The sequence below is a fragment of the Rhododendron vialii genome, chromosome 4a (genome assembly GCF_030253575.1).
Source record: "Rhododendron vialii isolate Sample 1 chromosome 4a, ASM3025357v1".
NCBI classification, from domain to species: Eukaryota; Viridiplantae; Streptophyta; class Magnoliopsida; order Ericales; family Ericaceae; genus Rhododendron; species Rhododendron vialii.
Genome location: NC_080560.1, coordinates 13,049,356 through 13,068,932, shown reverse-complemented (window position 1 = coordinate 13,068,932; position 19,577 = coordinate 13,049,356). Strand labels below are relative to the sequence as shown.

General features: G+C 38.5%; 2 protein-coding genes and 2 non-coding genes across 4 annotated transcripts; 3 read left to right on the top strand and 1 right to left on the bottom strand.

The window, feature by feature from the left end:
• Window positions 1-5,394: 5,394 nt before the first annotated feature.
• Window positions 5,395-5,592, top strand: LOC131324909 (U2 spliceosomal RNA). The gene has a single exon (XR_009199495.1). It is a non-coding gene; the product is annotated as a U2 spliceosomal RNA (small nuclear RNA).
• Window positions 5,593-7,793: 2,201 nt separating this feature from the next.
• Window positions 7,794-7,990, top strand: LOC131324897 (U2 spliceosomal RNA). The gene has a single exon (XR_009199483.1). It is a non-coding gene; the product is annotated as a U2 spliceosomal RNA (small nuclear RNA).
• Window positions 7,991-9,177: 1,187 nt separating this feature from the next.
• On the top strand, window positions 9,178-15,298 carry LOC131324426 (uncharacterized). Its single transcript, XM_058356388.1, has 3 exons — window positions 9,178-9,586; window positions 11,580-11,648; window positions 14,525-15,298. The coding sequence occupies exons 1-3, from the start codon at window positions 9,191-9,193 to the stop codon at window positions 15,140-15,142; spliced, it is 1,083 nt and encodes a 360-aa protein (XP_058212371.1). The 5' UTR covers window positions 9,178-9,190; the 3' UTR covers window positions 15,143-15,298.
• A 309-nt stretch (window positions 15,299-15,607) lies between these two features.
• On the bottom strand, window positions 15,608-16,415 carry LOC131324425 (uncharacterized). Its single transcript, XM_058356387.1, has 2 exons — window positions 16,003-16,415; window positions 15,608-15,909 (listed from the first exon to the last, which is right to left on the bottom strand). The coding sequence occupies exons 1-2, from the start codon at window positions 16,165-16,167 to the stop codon at window positions 15,805-15,807; spliced, it is 270 nt and encodes an 89-aa protein (XP_058212370.1). The 5' UTR covers window positions 16,168-16,415; the 3' UTR covers window positions 15,608-15,804.
• Window positions 16,416-19,577: the final 3,162 nt, after the last annotated feature.

Genomic DNA, 19,577 nt, shown 5'->3' with positions numbered 1-19,577 from the left:
TTTGATTTCTGTTTTTTTTTTTTTTTTAAATGGGGTGCCACATCAGCTGATGTGGCTGGGTGTGGCACTTAAGTGCTGTGCCCGTAGCACTTTCGCTTTCGATTTACTTACTCCAATAAAAGTTCAATTAATTATTGACATACATTTAACTTAAAAACTCAAGTTCGGAAAGAAATATACCACGGATAGAAATTACACTACAAGTTGCCCTTAATCTTTTTGAATATTATTTTCAAAATTGAAAACGGTTAATACAAGGGTTTTACAAAAGAAGTGTAAAAAAGAGGCAGAGCCGACTAAGGCTCCATTCCGCTAAGGAAAATAAGTAATTATTTATTCAAAATCAAAGATGGTGTATTTTGAGAGAATGATATATCTCGCAAAATAAAAAATAAGTATTTAAAACTAAGAACCTTAATGAAACAAGGCCTAATTGTAAAACTATGACCCAATCAGTTCTTCATTTCCAGCTTCTTTCACTTTAACGGCTGTCTTGGGAGGAACGCATTCCATTGCTAACTTCATCTTGCATGAAAAGGTTGGGGTAACGAGCATCATGAGGGATTGATGCCGAGTGAAGTAGAATAAACTTACCATTTCCCAACTCATGATATGACATTATGATTTTTTTTTTTTTGACAAGTCAAACAAGATTACATAAGATTAACCAGTTTTATCCTTCAAGAGAAGGGAATCCAGTCCAGGCGGAATACAACCTGGTATAACACTGATCTAAACATGAAAAAGCTAGCGAATGAGCTACATTGTTTTGTTCCCTAGGAATCCAACCAAAAGCCCAACTGGTATGAGCCGCCCAAGTGTTGATGTCCTCCACCATAGTTGCTATCTCCCACGAGCAGTACTCCACCTTCTTGTTGAGGCAGTCAATCAGCACTCGGCAATCTGATTCGAACAGTGCTTTATCAATTCTCCCAAATCCTTAGCCATCCCACATGCTATTCTCAATGCCCAAGCTTCTGTCACCAATGCTGACGATGCTACAATTCTACCTGCTCTATAGTATTGCATCACTCCACCGCTATCTCGGGCTAAACAGCCAAAGGCAGCTAAGCTGCGGAAGGAGGAAAACGCTCCATCACAGTTGAATTTAATAAAAGAAGGGGGCGGAGGGATCCATTTCGTCAATCCTCTCTTTGTTACTCTAGGATCCTTAACCACTAAGAAAACAGCTTGCAAGTAATCGGTATTAGCATTCTTTGCTCTTTCTATGACTTTCTCAGGTTTGGGCATGACTCCATTAAAGACACAATCGTTTCTAGTCTTCCAAATTGCCCAGCAGACTTGGAAGATGTAGCCCACTCTTTCTGGGCTAGATTCTTTGGCTAACTCCCCACAGAGCAAATCCCCAAACCATTTATCAGGTGAAACAATTGGCGTTTCCTGAATCCAGAATGATAAGTCACAATCAAACCATACTGCCTTTGTCCAAGAGCATCTAAACAAGATGTGCTCAATAGTCTCTTGCTCCTCCTCACATATTGGACACAGAGGTGAATTAGCACACTTCTTTCTCCATAAGTTATCTTTGCTAGCTACCCAATTCCTAATAACTTTCCAAATAAACTGACGCACCTTAGGAATTGTTGGTGTAGCCCATATCTTAGCCCAGAATTTATTGGAAGGACGGTGAGATGATGATGGGCGCTGAATCTTTTGTCTTTGCCTTCTTGTAGAAAGCTTTCATGTACCCAGACTTAACAGTGTAAACCCCATTTTTTGTATGATCCCGTATAACTCTATCTCCTCCCTTTGTGATGCTAACTGGGATCTTGATAATCGCTTTGACATCATCTTCAGGCACACAACTCTTTAGCTTCCCCACATCCCAGACTTTTGTTGGTTGCTTTATAAAATTTGAAACTTTTGACCACAGGCAGTCCATTGGAGGATTTACACTTGGTTTTCCATCATTCCAGTTCGGAATCCACTTGTCACCCTAGAAATTAATGTTGTCCCCATTACCCACATTCCACCTAAGTCCCTGTTCGAGAAGGTCTCTCCCCACTAAAAGGCTACTCCATAACCACGACGGGGAGGCCCCTCTCCCTGCCTCCTTAAAAGAATTGTTAGGGAAGTAAAGCCATTTCAGAACCTGGACCCAAAAGGCATCTGGATTAGATACCATTCTCCAGCATTGTTTAGCTAACAGAGCGTCGTTAAATGCTTCAAAGTCACGGAAGCCCATTCCTCCATTTCCTTTTGCTTCCGTAAGCTTATCCCATGAACCCCAATGAATTTTACCACCTCCATCACTATTTTCCCACCAAAACTTTCCAATAACAGAATTAAGAGAGGCGCAAAGGGTTGCAGGCAGTTTGAAGCACATCATAGGATACATTGGAGTAGCTTGCACCACCGATTTGATCAAAACTTCCTTGCTAGCTTGAGGAAGTACCTTCCTATTCCAGCCTCGGATCTTCCCCATTATCCTATCTTTGATAAAGGCCATCGCTTCCTTCTTAGATCTCCCCCAAAACATGGGAAGGCCCAAATATTTTGCTCCCTCTGTCATCTCCTCCATTCCAAAGATGTTCTTAATTTCAACTCTCGTATCCACCTTAGTATTTAAGGAGAAGAAGAGACTGGATTTTTGAAGATTGATGGTCAAGCCCGAGGCCTCACTGAAGCCCAATACCATATCTTTAAAGTTATTGCAGCATCTTGAATTAGCTTCCAAAAAAATCAGAGAATCATATGCAAACAAGAGATGAGAAACCACAGGGCACTTTCTTCTCATACGAACTCCCACCGAAGATTTCTTAATAATGGCTTTATTTATGAGGGTAGATAAGACATTTGAAGCTATTAGAAAAAGGTATGGAGAGAGTGGATCACCTTGACGAAGGCCTCTATTGGGGTCGATACTGCACACTTGTTCCCCATTTGCTGTAATGGAATACTTGACAGAGCATACACATTCTTTGATCCATCCTATCCAGACAGGACTAAATCCCATCTTCTCCACCACTTTAATGAGAAAATCCCAACAAATTCTGTCGTAGGCTTTGTTAAGATCCAGTTTGACTGCCACACTTCCCTTCATTCCACTCTTTTTGTGTTTCAAGTAATGAAACATTTCGTGGGCTACGATAATGTTATCATGGATTTGCCTCCCAGGTATAAAAGCAGATTGTTGTTCAGTAATAACATTATGAATAAAAGGCTGAAGCCGATTAGCCATAATTTTTGAGAAAATCTTATAATTGAAACGACAAAGACTTATAGGTCGAAACTACCCCATAGTTTCAGGATTCGATACCTTTGGAATGAGGGTGACATTTGTGTGGTTCATCTCTTTCAGCAGATATCCTCCTTCGAAGAAATTCCTGGCAGCTTTGAATACATCTTCTCCCACGACTTGCCAATACTTCTGGTAGAATAATCCTGGAAATCCATCTGATCCCGGGGCCTTTAGGGCCCCCATTTGAAAGGTAGCTGCCTTTACTTCCTCCCTTGTTACAGCTTTTGTAAGAGCTGTGTTCATCTCTGAATGAACCACAGGGTCAATCAAAGAGATGATATCCTCAATATCTCTACTATGGGGTGGTGAGTATAGTTTTTCGAAGTGCCCCTGAATAACTCCAGCAATGCACTCCTTCTCAACTTGCCAAATCCCATATTCATCTTTCAATTTAGCTACTTGATTCCTCTGTCTTCTGTGGATTGTTGATAGGTGGAAAAAAACGCGTGTTTTTATCCCCCATTTTGAGCCAGTTCACCCTTGATCTTTGGTGCCAAAACATCGCTTCTTTTTGCCACAGATCCTCCAAAACATCGCTTCTTTTTGCCGCAGATCCTCCAGCTTGGTTATCATAACTTTCTCCTTGACATAGTTATCAGCATTGAATCCATTTTCATTCTCCTTTTGAATACCGACTAGCTGATCTCTTAGAATTGCAATTTGAAACCTCAAATCATCAAAGTTGTTACGGTGCCACACCTTTGGATCATCTTTGCATCCCCTAAGCTTCTTGCACAAACGAAACATCTCAGACCCAACAAATACTTGATTCCATGCTTTTGCAATAGTACGGTGGCATTCATCCTCTGTGGTCCATAGTGATTCAAAACAGAAAGGTCTTCGTATTTTATTTAGAGAGAAGTTGGTATTGATTAACAGTGGGTTATGGTCAGACCCCACTGCTGCTTCAACGAAAACCAGAGCCGAATCAAATCTTTCCCTCCAATCCATGTTTGCAAAAGCCATATCGATCCTTTCCATAATGAAACCGCCTTCACTCCTGTTATTTCTCCAGGTAAATCTAGGCCCCTTACACCCCAAGTCAACTAATCCACACTCATTCAACATGTCATTAAAGGCCCTAATTCTGCGAGTATCAGGAAGATTACCTCCAACTTTATCATGACATTATGAATGTTTATGCTAATAACAAGCATTAAAGTCACATAAGAGGCTAATTGAACACAAAAGTATTTTGTATGCGATGCTTAACGTTGTTTGAAATTTCACTGTGTCAGAAATCTGGTGATGTTCCCCATACACGCGGGATCATACTATGTTTCCATAAACAGGGCCCTACTCACATATCAAATTTGACTTGTTGCCCAGAATGGTAGGAACTCGGCTTCCGTTCACTTCGCTAGAGTAATTAGTGAAAACTACTTCAATTTTGGATTCACATATCACGGAGGGAACAATTCAATGGTTGATAACCAATTCAGTAATCACCGAATCACGATTCGATTTAGTAAACAACGGGGCACTCATTGGTTGTATCCTTCTGGACATTTTCGACGATCAATAGAAATATCCCAGAGCCACTCACTTGGACAAAAATATAATCAATCGTGTGTATACCAATTGAATTCGATCACCGGGCCATCCAATGAGGGATGCATGGAAGAATTGGTCTAAAGAATCTGGTCGGAGGTCTTGGAGAAAAACTGGGTCACAGCTTATGAAAAAACCCAGCAAAAGGCCGCACCTGTCGAGTCGTCCAACCCTATTTTTCATACTAAACCAGATGATTCTGTTGAAATAAGCTTTCCCAAAGATACATTCTTATCCTCCTCCCATCCTGTAATTTTTCCTCTCATTTGTTCAATTTTTTTATTGACATAAAATACTTCACATGGCCACTGAGAAATTGTGGATTCAATTAATTCTTCTGACTGAAGTTGCTGGAGCATTTGGAGGGTAAGCTGGTAATGTTCAAAATTTATTCTATGATGAGTTGCTTTGGTGGGATTGATATATTCATTTTTCTTAAAAAGAAGAGTACGTAATCGATAGTGCAATAGTGCTTTTCAAGCAGATGCTTAACTGGGAATGCTTTTATCCCACATTGGTTCTCCGTGTGCAAAGTGGGCAAAGAGAGAATATAAAATCCCACCCAGGCAACTTCTCAATTCATACGTTTCTCGGCCTTTTGGCTAAGATCAAGTGTAGTATCTGTTTTCATCAGTTTAATATCTGATACGTGGGTCATTGGCTTATATGATATTAAATTAAATTTTTTAAGGGGAAAGATCCATCACATTAGCTTGTTATTGGGGCTTTTCGAATGTCTCATTGACGTTACACTACTGTCTAGGACTGGTGCACCCCACCCAAATCAGTTCAAAAATTACTCCCTCTACTGATAATTGAGTGTTTTTAAAAAATGCTTGTTCTTATCTGCTCGAAAAGTTGTAAGATGACTCAGAACTAATCTATTTATTGATTATAATCAAGAAAGCTCATGGTATCCTGGATACGTGGACAAAGGAAAAAAAAAAAAAAAATCCTTAGATGCAAACAAACAAATACTACTACTAATTAAACGAGAGGTTAGTTGAGAGGGAAAAATTAAATTGAAAGGAGATAAATTGACTATTTTTTTTAGTTATTTTGGTGAGATATATTTGAAGCACAAAATATAAAATACGAATATCAAGGGGTTGACCTAGTGGTTTGGCCTGGAACTTAGAGATTTGTTTCCTCATGAGATTTCAAATTTGATTGTTTTTTTTACTGAAACTCCTGGCTGACTTCACTCCACGCTATGCATTTGAAATGGCTATAGGGATGTGTGAGGTGTGCGTAAACTAGCTTGAAACAACCTTGTAATACCCCCAAAACTTCAGTTCGTTTACTTAAAGAAAATTGAATAAAAGTATAATTATTGACATTCATTTAATTAAAAAACTACTCAAGTTCAGAAAGAATCAAATAAATATACCACGGATAGAAATTACACTACAACCCCTTAATCTTTGAATGTTATTTTTGAAATTGAAAACGGTTAATACTAGGGTTTTACAAAAGAAGTACAATAAAGAGGCAGAGCCAAATTGTAAAACCAAGGCCCCATCGGTTCTTCATCTCCAGCTTCTTTCACTTTAACGACGGCTGTCTCAGGAGGATCTCCATTCCATTGCCGACGGCACCTGACATGAAAGGTTGGGGTAACGAGTATCATGAGCGAGAAGAAGACTGAACTTACCCATTTCCTAAATCATGACATCATGAATGTTTATGATAACGAGTATTAAGTCACATAAGAATCAATAAGAATGGAAATTGAATTAAACACATTTACGTAAAAGGAAATGCACATAAATAAAGGAACGAAATTTGCGGTCCTACAACCCTGCACTACCCAAAAAAAGGAAAAGAAAGAAAAGAAAAATTAGATCGAGTCGATAAGTATTAGGAATCAATCACTACACACGGAGACGGAGCTATATACAAGGCATATAGTTTCGGAGTTTTTTTTTTAAAATATTAAGATTAGTTGTTTTTTGTTTGGTAAGGCAACTATATATTATCTTTTTTGAATTAGGTGTTATTTAGACATTTAAATATTTTACACTATGTTCGTTTTGGGTCCTAAAATCCAACCTCTCTCTATCCGCACAATCTCCAATCAATTTTTTCTTTAATTGTTACCCTCGTTTCTCTTTCTATCTCTTTACTCAGCATCCAAAAAAACCTCCCTCAAAATCCAAACCAAATAAATTCTTAGATTTTTGAATATTGAAATTTCAAAATTTGTTGTTAATAGTTCGGTCCCCGTGTTTAAAAAATTCAGATTCCGTCCCTAACTACGCATGCAAAATTTCAACATCATCGGTACATTGGAGGGTAGCAGTAGAGACGAACGGATGATTTTAAGATTGAATGGGCAAGCATTTAAAAAAATTATAACTTATGAAAGGCAATACTAATTTTACCAATACAAATGGTAAAAGTACTAGCAAAAGATTATACTCCATAATTACTAAAGATACTCACTTTCAAGATTGCCCCTACAAATTTCAAAAGCAAAACAGTACTATAAAAAATGATATAGTTTTACTCAAAGTTCTAAGTGAGAAAGGGTGTTGAATTGTTCAAAACGAAATTGGCCCGACGATTTACGTAATTTTAAAGTTTTTAGAAAAAAAACTATCATAATACTAACAAAAATTCGGTGAGTGGGGTGGGCGGTCGCCCAAGTTTATTCACCCCTCAATCCGTCCTTGAGTAACAGTATATATAAGAGGGACAAAACATCAAAACGTAGCGGCCAATATGTTACCTAGCGACCACTGTTTAAAACCATGGAGGAGAAAGATTTTTCCCTCCCTTTCGTATAAACAGATTGCCTCAGAAATTCGTTAACTAAGGCTTATTTTGGCCTAATAAGCCGAAGGGATTCAGAACTGTGAATTAACTGGGTAATATTTGTTGCAAAGATGGATTAGTGCCTTAATCCCACACAGATCCCCGACGGGAAAAGCGAGCTAAACCTGTGCTATAAATGGCGAAACAAGCAGCATATTAAAGCATACCTTTCTCGGCCTTTTGGCTAAGATCAAGTGTAGTATCTGTTCTTATCAGTTTAATATCTGATACGTGGGTCATCGGCTCACATAATATTAAATTAATTTTTTTAGGAGGAGGACCTATCACAATAACTTGCTATTGGGGTCTCTTGAGCGTCGCCTTGGCGTTACACTACTGCCTTGGCATGGCGCACCCCAGCCAAATCAGTTGTAAATTTCCTAGCTGCGACTACTATCTGTATCTGTTGAAACTTTTCTGCTAGTGCGACTACTATCTGTATCTGTTGAAACTTTTCTGCTAGTAGAAATGATATGGTAAAATGCGTTAACTTAAAATGAGTTGGTTTGTCATTTTTTGATTTTTTTTTCCGCATTTGTTAATTTTGCGTCAAACTTATGTAGATTATTGATTCGTATCAATGAATTTTCCCAAATATTTTAGAACATAACCACTTTTTTCACTTTTTTCTCAAAATACTTTGGTAAAAGTACAAATTTTTTACTTTTTTGATTCCTTTTGTCGAGACGAATCAATATTCCACAAAAGTTTGGCGCAAAACTAACAAATGCGAAAAAAATTCAAATAATGACAAACCAACTCATTTTAAGTTAAGTTTAACCCAAATGAATTATTTAGCCAAAAAAGACGATCTCACTCCGCTAAGCCTTATTAAAAAATCAGTACTTATTTACAAATTTCAAGCTTTTTTACTTACGAAAATAAATTTTTGTGCAATATGGATCTTATTTGATAGTTCTCGATAAGATCTTTTGAACGATGAAAAAAAATCAAAAAATTATTTTCGTAAATACATTTATTTTTAAGTTTTGAAGGAGGGCAAGCACCCAAATCACAACGGGTGGGCGAGACTTGGTTGCTTTGAAGGAGGTTAAGAGAGTAATTTCATTTACCAACTCACCTAGGTAATTGCTAATTAGGGAGAGACATAATAGACCATTTAAACACATACCCATACAATATCTAAACTCTCAATGTGGAGCAATTTATTTTTAAAGGGCGCCGCTATTTGCAGCCATTTATTTTCTCCCGTAGCCCATTACATTTCGGTAAATGGTTGTTGAAAATCATAAATAACATTTCGGTAAATTGCTGTTAAAAATAAGATTATATTTCGGTAATTACATGTCAAAAATATGTTCAACTTTCGGTAAACAACTGCCGAACATGCATTTTCGGTAAACATCTGTTGAAAAAAATATTATATTTCGGTAATTGGATGCTGAAAATATATCTCAATTTCGGTAACTAACTGTCGAGTATAATTAAAAATTTTTAACGGGCTATGAGAGTAAATAGAGAGCTGCGAATAGCAACGCCCTTTTTAAATTTGAAAATTGCAAATAAATAATTAGAAGACTCAGCGAAACGGAAAGGACCATGGAATACAAAGTGGGGGTGCTCCCGCAGCACTGGATACTTTTATCATCATCCAAGTTCCAACGCACCTCTCACTCTCTCCGTCCCCGAGTGGTGGTGAAGGCTGAGAGACAAGTGGTGGAAATCTCATATGAATGCGTGAAGAAGAAGAAGAAGAGGAGGCCAATTATGCAGGCGTACCTGTCGCTGGGACCCGCCTCCGTCGATGGCGGCGGCGGCATGATCAGTCCCTGCGCCAATCGTAGCCTCCTGGTTGGCCCTCGCCGCCGTCGTTGGGCCCCGGTTGTGGCATCCGCCGCCGTTAACTGCGGTAAGAGCCACTACACCGTCCTCGGCATCTCGCCCAGCGCTTCCTCCGGCGATATCAAGAAGGCCTATCGTCTTCTCGCTCTCAAGGTACTCTACGTTTATTCATGTATATATGGGTAGCTCTTTGATTTCCGACTATGTCTTTGAATGACCTGTTAACATGAATTTTTTTTGTTGAGGGAAACAAATTTAAGCTTGGAAGATTGAAAAAAGAGGGCAGAATTTGTCGCTAATTATCCATTTTGAGGGTTTTGATGATAAGAAGCTTTGGAAGAAGAGAACAAACTCTAGATATTAGTTATATTATCTGACTGGAAATAATGGTTAAACCTAAAGCAGTTTAGAGATGGGCAGATGGTATGGTAAAGTATTAACCCGTTCAATTTATTCTCCATGATACAGTGATGACCTTAGTCACATAATCCTTCAAAATAGCCTACACTCACAAATTTTAGTTATTTTGGAGGTTTTTGAGAGATGCTTTCATGCTTGCACTCCCACCTGCACCCGCGCCTGTGCTTTATGTGACTTAGGTAATGACTAATGAGGTTGCTCATGAGGGTAGAGCGTAGCCTATTTGTTTAAGTTTGTCACTGTGACCAACTGTGAACCCAAGCCTTGCGTTCAACTGCCGAAAATCGTTGGCTTACCCAATGCTTGTAGCTTGTGGGTGGTTGCAGGTACTTGCATTTATACTACTTGGTTAGGTCCAAAAAAAATATTTATTGAGGTCTAAAGCGCGCACAGTTTACAGTATCACAAAAATGATGAGAGAAGTAGTGAAATACTGGTAAAATCTATTGAGTTGGGGTGCTATAATGCCTGAATATTTCTTAGTTTATTTTTTTTATGGAACTCTCATCATTTCAAGTTAATGAAGGTATTGCTGTTCAAAAAAAAGTTAATGAAGGTATCTTTAGGCTAAGCTACCTTTGCAAACCTGAATGCTTTGTTAAATGTGCCATGAACTTCAAGTACTTCGATGTACAGTGTTGCAGATCTGATCCTCCTGTAACAGGAACTGATATTATTACCATCTGAATATTGTTTTTAGCTTCATTTATTCTATCTTGGTAACAGTCTTACTCATCTCTTAAAGTAGTAGAATCTCTGAATTATGTCACACTACTTTTATGGACATTCATATATAAGCTATCTTTAAGTTTTCATGTTGACCTGAATGCTTTGTTAAATGTGCCATGAACTTCAAGTACTTCGATGTACAGTGTTGCAGATCTGATCCTCCAGTAACAGGAACTGATATTATTACCATCTGAATATTGTTTTTAGCTTCATTTATTCTATCTTGGTAACAGTCTTACTCATCTCTTAAAGTAGTAGAATCTCTGAATTATGTCACACTACTTTAATGGACATTCATATATAAGCTATCTTTAACTTTTCATGTTGACGTACCAAAAAATAATGAACCTTGATGCATGCTTCACATAACTGCTAAAGAATAAAATTGTGATACAATATGCGGCTGATTATGGTTAACAGTTAGTATCCTAAACCCTTTTATGTAGTGGTGCTCTAGTTCTAGTCTCTATGTATCAGTGTTGGAATTTTATGTGTTCGATACCTTTGGCCTTGACGAGAATGTGATACTATCATTGAGTTCTAGAACATACTTGAACTTCCATATGTATCACAAAAGACTGTTCTTGGCACTTTGGCATTTCCATTCAAATATTTGTTTAGGAGTTTTATAGAAACAATCATTCATCGTGCATATGCATCCATGTTTTCTACGAGGTCACAGCTGATGTTACGAATATCTATATCTATGCTTTTACCAAACACTCTCGTAGGATTCGGATGTCATGGGCCCGAGCCCCTCTATTGGTTTTCGTATCGTAACCCTGTGTGAGTTGTAAGAATACTCTTAGCCTTAGTGAGTGGTTAGCAGTATGAACATATGATCACCACCTAGATATTCTCTTTGTTTGAAATGACTTATCACTTTCCACTGTTTAGGTTGTCTAATTGAGATTGATTCTAGTGCGTTACACAAAAACTTACTAGGATGGCTACTGACAGTTATTTTAATCTATGTATTCTCACTTCATGATTGCAGTATCATCCTGATGTTAGCAAGGATTCACGAGCTGATGAGGTTTTCAAGAACATCCGTCTTGCATACGACGTAAGTGATGCTACAATTTTGTTTTTTAATTCACTGATTTCTGCTTCTGCAAAAGAAATATTAACTAAGTATAATTGTTGGCTTGTTGCCCTGTATTTCATGCCTTCGATTTGTGTATGTCATGCGCAGTATAAATTTGGAAGTTCTAAAGGAAATTTGTGAGTTTCTGAAGTAGCGTTGTGCGGTGAATCATCTTCAGTGACTGTTATAAATTTTGTGTATACCACAAGTGAAACCTTTCATGCTTGCTAAGAGCTTATCCAATGGAATGATTTTGACCATGCCAAAGCCGAATTTGGCGACAACTATTCTTTGCCAATGGGCTTCTATTCTCCATCCCAATTATAGCAATGCCAAAGCTTTGTGCCAAATTTGGCTAAAACAATCCAACATTGGCAAGTGCTCTTTTATCTATCTCGCTCATGGTATGAGGGGAACCACAAGTGACATTTATATTTGACTTCTAGAGAAAAACATAAGACTTGACGTTTGCACTATTGGAGGTGCATCAACAAATTGCGGCATTTTGGGACAATAGCAGGTCTAAACTTGGCTTGGCGTTGACATTTTGTAACAACCATGGAAATGCTCTTAAAAGATCTAATTGATGAGTACCATTTTGTTGATTATATGTTTTGTGCATCCAGCGTTAAAGTTTGTATTACTTGTCTAATTTCTGTACACATTCATATGTGACCATTTTTATTTTTTACCATGGACAGAATGGTGAACCCCCTTGGTTTGGTTGTGACTGGAACTTGTACTTTGCGTTCTTTATTGAGTGATTCCTGCAACCCACTAGATATATACTTTGTTTATGCTTCTATGTTTAGTATCCAGCATCTGAGATGTCTATCTATTAGTATCTACTATATGTAGAGCATGAAGCTTTGGTCAACTTTTTAAGTTCTAGAATATGATGAAGTACGTTTTCCTCTGTAAGTAGTTGAGTCAGCAAATGCACAAGGAGATTGGTGTGGTGTAGTTGTTAGAGGGTAGGTATATTTACAGTAGCTCTGTAAGTTTGGCTACGAACAAGAAATACGTTTTGGAGATGTGCTATGACTCCAAAATACCAGGCTTTGGCTATCTTTCAATTTCTTCTAACTTCCAATTCTTCCTTTCAGTAGACCAAACCGTTCAGACACCAAAGGTTTTGTTCAGAACTGGGAGTTGTAGTAGTATAAATGGAAGTTAGGTACAGGTATCTGAATCTTGCGGCCCGCACCGAAATGGTGCTTTACTCCTTGCATCTTTTCTTATGGTTAATATGTTTTGTTGGATAAAGTTGTGCCAATTGACACTTAGATCATGTCATAGCAATTATGCAATGAAATTTATAAAAAAAAACATGGGAAATAAATTATGACTAGCGTCTGACGAGATAAACGATGGAAAGAGTCATATGACTCATTAACATTTCGATAGCTCATTTTGTTCTACCAGATTGATCTTTTAAAACTTCCTGAAAGTAAATGATGCACAAGATATTTGCACTTCACCGGAGGTCAAGTAATGTTATTGGAAGCATGTCGTACACATGGTGCTATCCGGCTCGGACACTTTTTGCACACGTGTCCAAAAATAAAATCAGAAGTGTCCTATTTGTTCTTTTCTTTTCTTTTTCCCCCTTTCATGTAGTCACCTTTGGGACACTATGAATTGTGATAGATGATGGTTGATGGGAATCATGGGATCTTAAAGTGCCATATTTTCTATCATCATTCTAAGTTGCTAACTTTCGGAATCATACACGAGTTGCAATCATGCTCCTGTATTGCATAATGCATACCAAAGTGGCCTGCTTTCTTGGCCTAGCTCATTCACTCTTCATTAAAGGTTTGTTGCCTCACCTGAAAACATAGTTGTCAAAGGCGCGAGGAGCGTTAAGGCTCAGGGTTAGCGCCTTCACTGAGTGCAGGCGACGCGCCTTCAAGGAAGGCTCGCCTAGGCGCGAAAGGCGCAAAAGCAAGAAAAGGCACGACTCTTTCAATTTTAATCACAGCCATAGGATCAAATCTAGGTTAAACGTATTACCTTCACTCATTCAGCCTTGACTTCAGTTGATCGTAAATCTCTCTTCTCTCGATCACTAGAAATGAAAATAGCACAGTCGATCTTCTCTCTTCGCGTATATAATCGACATATACTATATATGAAAACAAGCCTTTTCTCTAAATGTTTTTAGGAATATATATGTGTGTATGTTTGTGTGTACATGTAATGATACTGCATATGAAAACGAAAAAGTTTTTTTAATGTTTCAAAAAGGCGTGTGCCTTGCCTTGCGCCTCTTGCCTAGGCCCCAACAAATCTTTGCGCCTCGGTGCTTCTCTCGCCCTTAACAACTACGCCTGAAAAGCATGATTCTGAATTTTGCCAATCATAAAGGACTAGAAACCTCTTGTTATTCCATTGGTATTTTATTGATTCGCCTGAAATTATTAAGTGGATTGACCAATTAATTTACAATTCACCAATTCATGGATTTCAGCCAGATTCATTGATTTGGAATTTTTTTTTATTGATATTGGTATTTTGCCAAAATACTTTCTTGTTCTACTTTATTTTGGTGCCAGATTCACAAAAATACGGTTCACCGTTCACCGATTCGTTTATGATTCACCAATTCATGGAAGTAGGACAAGAAAGTATTTTGGCACGCTGGATTTCAGCCAGATTCTACAGTCCACTTGGAAAAATGCTCTTAGAGCTTCTGTATTATAGCCCTATTTTTAAGTACTTCTGATATTAACATCTTAGAATTGGGAGGATTCGTAAAATATCTCCCATCATTGGGAAATTTGGTTAACAAGCTCACAGGGAAACTCGATTTTTTCATTCAGTTGTTTTTGTCCTTTTCCATCCCGTCACAGATATTATCTAATGAAAGATCACGCAATCGCTATGATCGAGCACTCAGATTTCAAGAGGATTCCAGCAGGCAATCTAGAGGAAACTGGGGTTCCCACCATGAGTTTGAGGATGAATTGAGGATCTATAGGTGGTCTGATCTAAGGCAGCGAATGCAGCGTCAGAATTATGGGGGAAAGTCCAATGTCAAAGAGGAGAGTTCCTCCTTTGATGATGAAGCGGACGAGGTATCCGAAGACGAAACCGCACATGAAGAGAGAGGCCCCTTCATCGAAGTGCTTAGATCTGCATTGCTCTCTCTGTTTTTGATGCGGACCATTGGAGCTCAATTATCACTCACATTTAGTAGTCTAATGGCTTTGCTTGACCATAAGTTGGACGCTGGGTATAAGGTGGGATATGTGATTGCATGGGTTTTGGGTGGGAGTGGCGGCGTTCTGCTTACCTTGTGCCTTTCATTTGCCAGTTGGTTTTGCGGCAAAACCAGCAGCAGTGTAGTAACGCTAGTAGTTGTAGCCATGTGGGTTGGCTCAAATCTTGCGAGATATGCCCCAGTACCACAAGGTGCACTTCTTACCCTCTTGTACATGTCTATTAAGCTACAAACTGATCGTAGTTAAGGCTATTGCTGCCTTCCACAGCTGCTGCTGCTTGTATTGTAATGTAAATTATGGTGCTAAATTGCCCTTCTTATAGGATATTTGTACATAATCCTACAATTTTCTATGGTGCCATAGATTGTTATATTGATAGTCTCAGAAATTTAGATGATGCAATCCCAACTTTTCCACTCGTTCTTCAAACATATGGATTTCTCGTTCTTCAAACATATGGATTTCTAAACATCAGGGTGATCTTCATTGATTAGAGTTATACTGTGTCGGTGCTTCATAGATTGTGACATTATTGAGTGTAGGATGTGCGGTAGTTCAATAACAGGGACATTTGGTTACGAAGTCAAACTTCTAGAGATGCATTTACTTTCAAGATTTGTTTGCTTTAGGTTTGTGCAAAATCTTGGAGATAAGAAGGGCTTTGTCCTGCAAACATGATTGTGGCTATAAAGCATTACGTGATTCCGAATGGATGAAAAACACCGTTTGTGATTCCCTTTATTGAAGAGAAATCTCAATGAAGTCAACAATTCTACATCCTATTATCCTTAGTAAATACAATCCCATATCCTTTAACAGGAGGGTGAGAAAAGATAACAGAGAGAACCCCACATTTCATCTGATTGATTTCTTACGGCTCAGATTCGTGTTCTTTCTGTCATGTAAATTTAGCAGCTCTTGACTCTTTCGTCTCTCTTCATATCTCTAAGATTCCTCCACAAGTACCTCCCGCTGGCCATGTCGACAAATCCCCAGAAGCCATTTAGAATCATCTGGAATTCAAGAATTTCAGATGCTTTTGGGGGTTAGGATATTAAACCAGAACAACAAACAAGCACCGAAGAAGAAAAATTCGTAGCACCCACCTGTTTCAAATGAAATTCTTGTTTGTCCTTTGATGAGATTTTCTCCGCTGTCGTCGCGTCTGAGCCCATGATATCTGTTTCTGGCGAGGAACGAACGGCCCTCCATGCGAAATACCCGGCCAAAACCGCCGAGAAGAAGACCAGGATGAACCTCAGAGGACACATTGTTGGAAAAAAAACGGAGAGAAATTCCAAATCGACGGGTCTTTTCTTGGATTCTTGGACACAGAGAGATTTGATTTTGTTGAGGGAGATGCGAATTCAGGCAAAAGATAAGCAGATGACAATAAGTTGAAGGCTGGGCATTCTTTTTAAGGGCTTCCGGTGAACGTAGGAAACGCGGTCTTGGGCAATGCCAGTTGTTTTTTTACGACTTGTTTTGGATTTGGTTTTACGAAGTCAAGGGTGGTGGTGCCACCAACTCCTCGGCAACATCTCTATTCTATACATTAGTCAACAGTAGTTTGTTAGAAATAAATAAATAAATATTTATTTATTATTTATGTATACCTCCAGACGCATGCCAATGCATGCATACAGCTATTTGTCAAAGGAAAACAGGTGTGGATATGTTTGACATTTGGTGAGATTAATCCTTTGATCTAGAGAATTCTCTGTGGAAGAGTCTTTTTGTGCATATGGAAAAGTCTATTTAAGAGAGATTATTCAGTGCTCTTGGAGCACCGCCATGTGGCACTCCACGGACTTTTTTTGCCTCACACTTATGTAGGAGCCACACACTTGAAGGTGGAGTTCACACAAATGTGTGGTAGATAGGCCTCTAGAGCACTGCCACACAAGTAACAGTTTTCCTAATTTCCTCTATTTAAACAGATTTATGTGTATGGATCAAGACTTAAATTGGTCAGGAACCATTTGATGCACGCGGATCCATTATAATTTTGTCAGTCCATGTACATCGGATGGTTTCATATCTGTATATGTGCACATAAGTTTGTGCACGTAACACTGTCATTCTATTTTAGGGGATATAAGTTTGATGTTTAAACTCATCCTGCAGTGAAGGCATGTTAAACGCATGGGTGTGAATTTTTTAGCCTCATCATGCGGTAATGGCAGCAGCAGTCATGGAGCGGGCAAAACATCAGATAAAAAGTGATACCGAGTGAAAATCGGCCGATAAGGGTGTGAATATTTATGTGATAACGCTGGTATAGCGCAGTGTAGCGGTACCGAAAGATTAAAAAACCTCTACGTAACAATTGATACGCTATGTAACGACCAATATTTAAATCTTTGGAGTAAACCCATAAGTTCCAGCTCTTGTCCAAGAAAAACCCTTGGGGTAGGTAAAATGGAAAGAGAAGAAGAAGAAAGACTGCAAATGGAATTGCGGTAGTAGTTTATTCAGTGAGTTAATTAAAAATTTAAAAATTAGCACACCCAGGCAGGGAGCCTGCTTAATCCATTGGTCCATTGGCAATTTGGCACCTATTTGTTGGGCTCTGTACTTGTGGCCCGTGAAGAGTGAGCTTCTTTTCTTTTCTTTTCTTTTTTATCTTTTCGTTTTGAGTCCATGTCTACCCTTTTTTTTTTAAAAGGGTAGTTTTGCTACCTCTTTTTTGTTAATGTCATTTCTTTTTGTGTCTTGATTAAATGATTTATTTTGTGAGAGAAAGTGAGTGCATTAACAAAAAAGAGAGTGAAAAAATCAATTTCCTTTTTAAATTTTTAAATAACTAGGAACTCTTCTAATTTTAGATAGGGTCATGTTGGGCCCACTCACTCTTACGGGGTAAATTTCGAAAATCTATTATTACCTGGTATTACAAGAACAAAAAGTCTAGAACTACACGAACTTTAAAAAATATAATTGCTCACACACTCATATCCAAGTAGGGGTTCTACGAGATTTTTATAAAAGCTGTCTTTCGAACTTTTTCTTCGATATTTTCAAAATACTTGTGTAAAAGCTAGAATATTGTATTTTTCGGATTCCTCTCATCAAGACGAATCCATATTACATAAAAATTTGGCACAAAACTAACAAATGTAAAAAAAATAAAAATTGAATAAAGATAAAACCAACAAATTGTTGGTAAGTGGAAACACCCCGAATACTATAAAAGTGGTAATGCTATAATGGAAGAGAACTCATAATGCTGATCTCACCCTAATTACGCAAGAAAAAACTAGATTAATAGGTGGTCACATGAAATTGAGTCATCACACAATAAGAGAAAAGTTCTTTTCATACTAAAAAAAATGAAAGAAAACTAAAAATGTTGATCTCACCCTAAAGTACCCAAGGAAAAAATAGCATTATAGTCACGGGAAATTGAATCATGAAAGTTTCAATCTAAAATAAATTGGCAATAGGTGAAGTAACTTCTAGAATATGTTAATTAATCTTGGATAGCTTAGATGAGCGATGTGGGAAAAGTCTAACACTCCCCCTCACGTGCAGTCCAAATGCATGTGGAGGTACGAATTAAGGAGATGAAGAGATTTGACTCGAGCGACAGAGACTCTACCACGTGAGGTGAAGTCACCCAAGACCTAACTCTAATACCATGTTAGAATTTCTTCGACGGTTCCAAACTAATATTGATTGCGTGAAATAATCTCTACTCTCTATAATATCTTAATCAAACTTGGATGGCTTAAATGAACGACGTGTGATAAAGTCTAACAAAAACATCTAGAACTACAAGAGAAATACTTAGGTGTTATTTAATAAAACTGAATCTAAAAGCTCAAAGCTAGAAGACGAAAAATTAAGTACTGAGAATTGAATACTTAATTTTGTAAGGTAAAAAGCTATTTAATGGTGGTGGTAATGATGGCGGTGACGATAAAGTAGTAGTGGTGAGGGTGGTGGCGGTGGTCATGACACATGGCAGGTGGTGGTGGACATGATGGAGTAATGGTGTGGTGGTAGAGATGACGGTAGTGGCATATTGGTGTTGGTGACAGTGGTTGTAGTAGTGGTGGTAGTGGCGGTGACAGTGGTGGACTTGGTGGGTGGTGGTGGTGAAGGAAGGGATGATACACAAGTACTCCCAAGAGTAAAAATTAAATAGGCACTAGGCTACTTAATTTTAAGTGTTGAATTTGGTTATCAAGGCCGAGTTTAATTACATTTTAGGAGTTGTTCGTTGATGAAGCCAAGGCCGATTTTTTTTCTCTTCGTATTTTGAGATTACTAACAAGGGAGTATTTTGCCTCGTTTTCTCCCATCTAATTTTTTTTTTTTTCGTTTGTGTGTGGCCCGTCTCTTCCGGCCCGAGTCCTTCCTTCGTTGGTTCAGTGGTCTCCTAGTCTTCTCCACGCAGCCTGCACAATGAGCGCTCGACTAAAGACCAGGCCGGGGGTTGTCCCGGCAAGGCCCTCCGGCGTGAGGATAAGTAATGTGCAGAGAGAGTAGGCAGAAGATTATGAGAGTGAGTATGTGGTAGCCAGTACCTCTTTAGGGTTTCCACTGCTAGGTATTTATAGAGCTCCTTCACTTGCTCTCCAAGCACCAGCACGTGTCTTGCGCGGGTCAGGCAGTGTCATCATGGCGTCACCAAATAGATCTGGTAACCGTTTTTAGGGCTGAGCTGGCACACCCA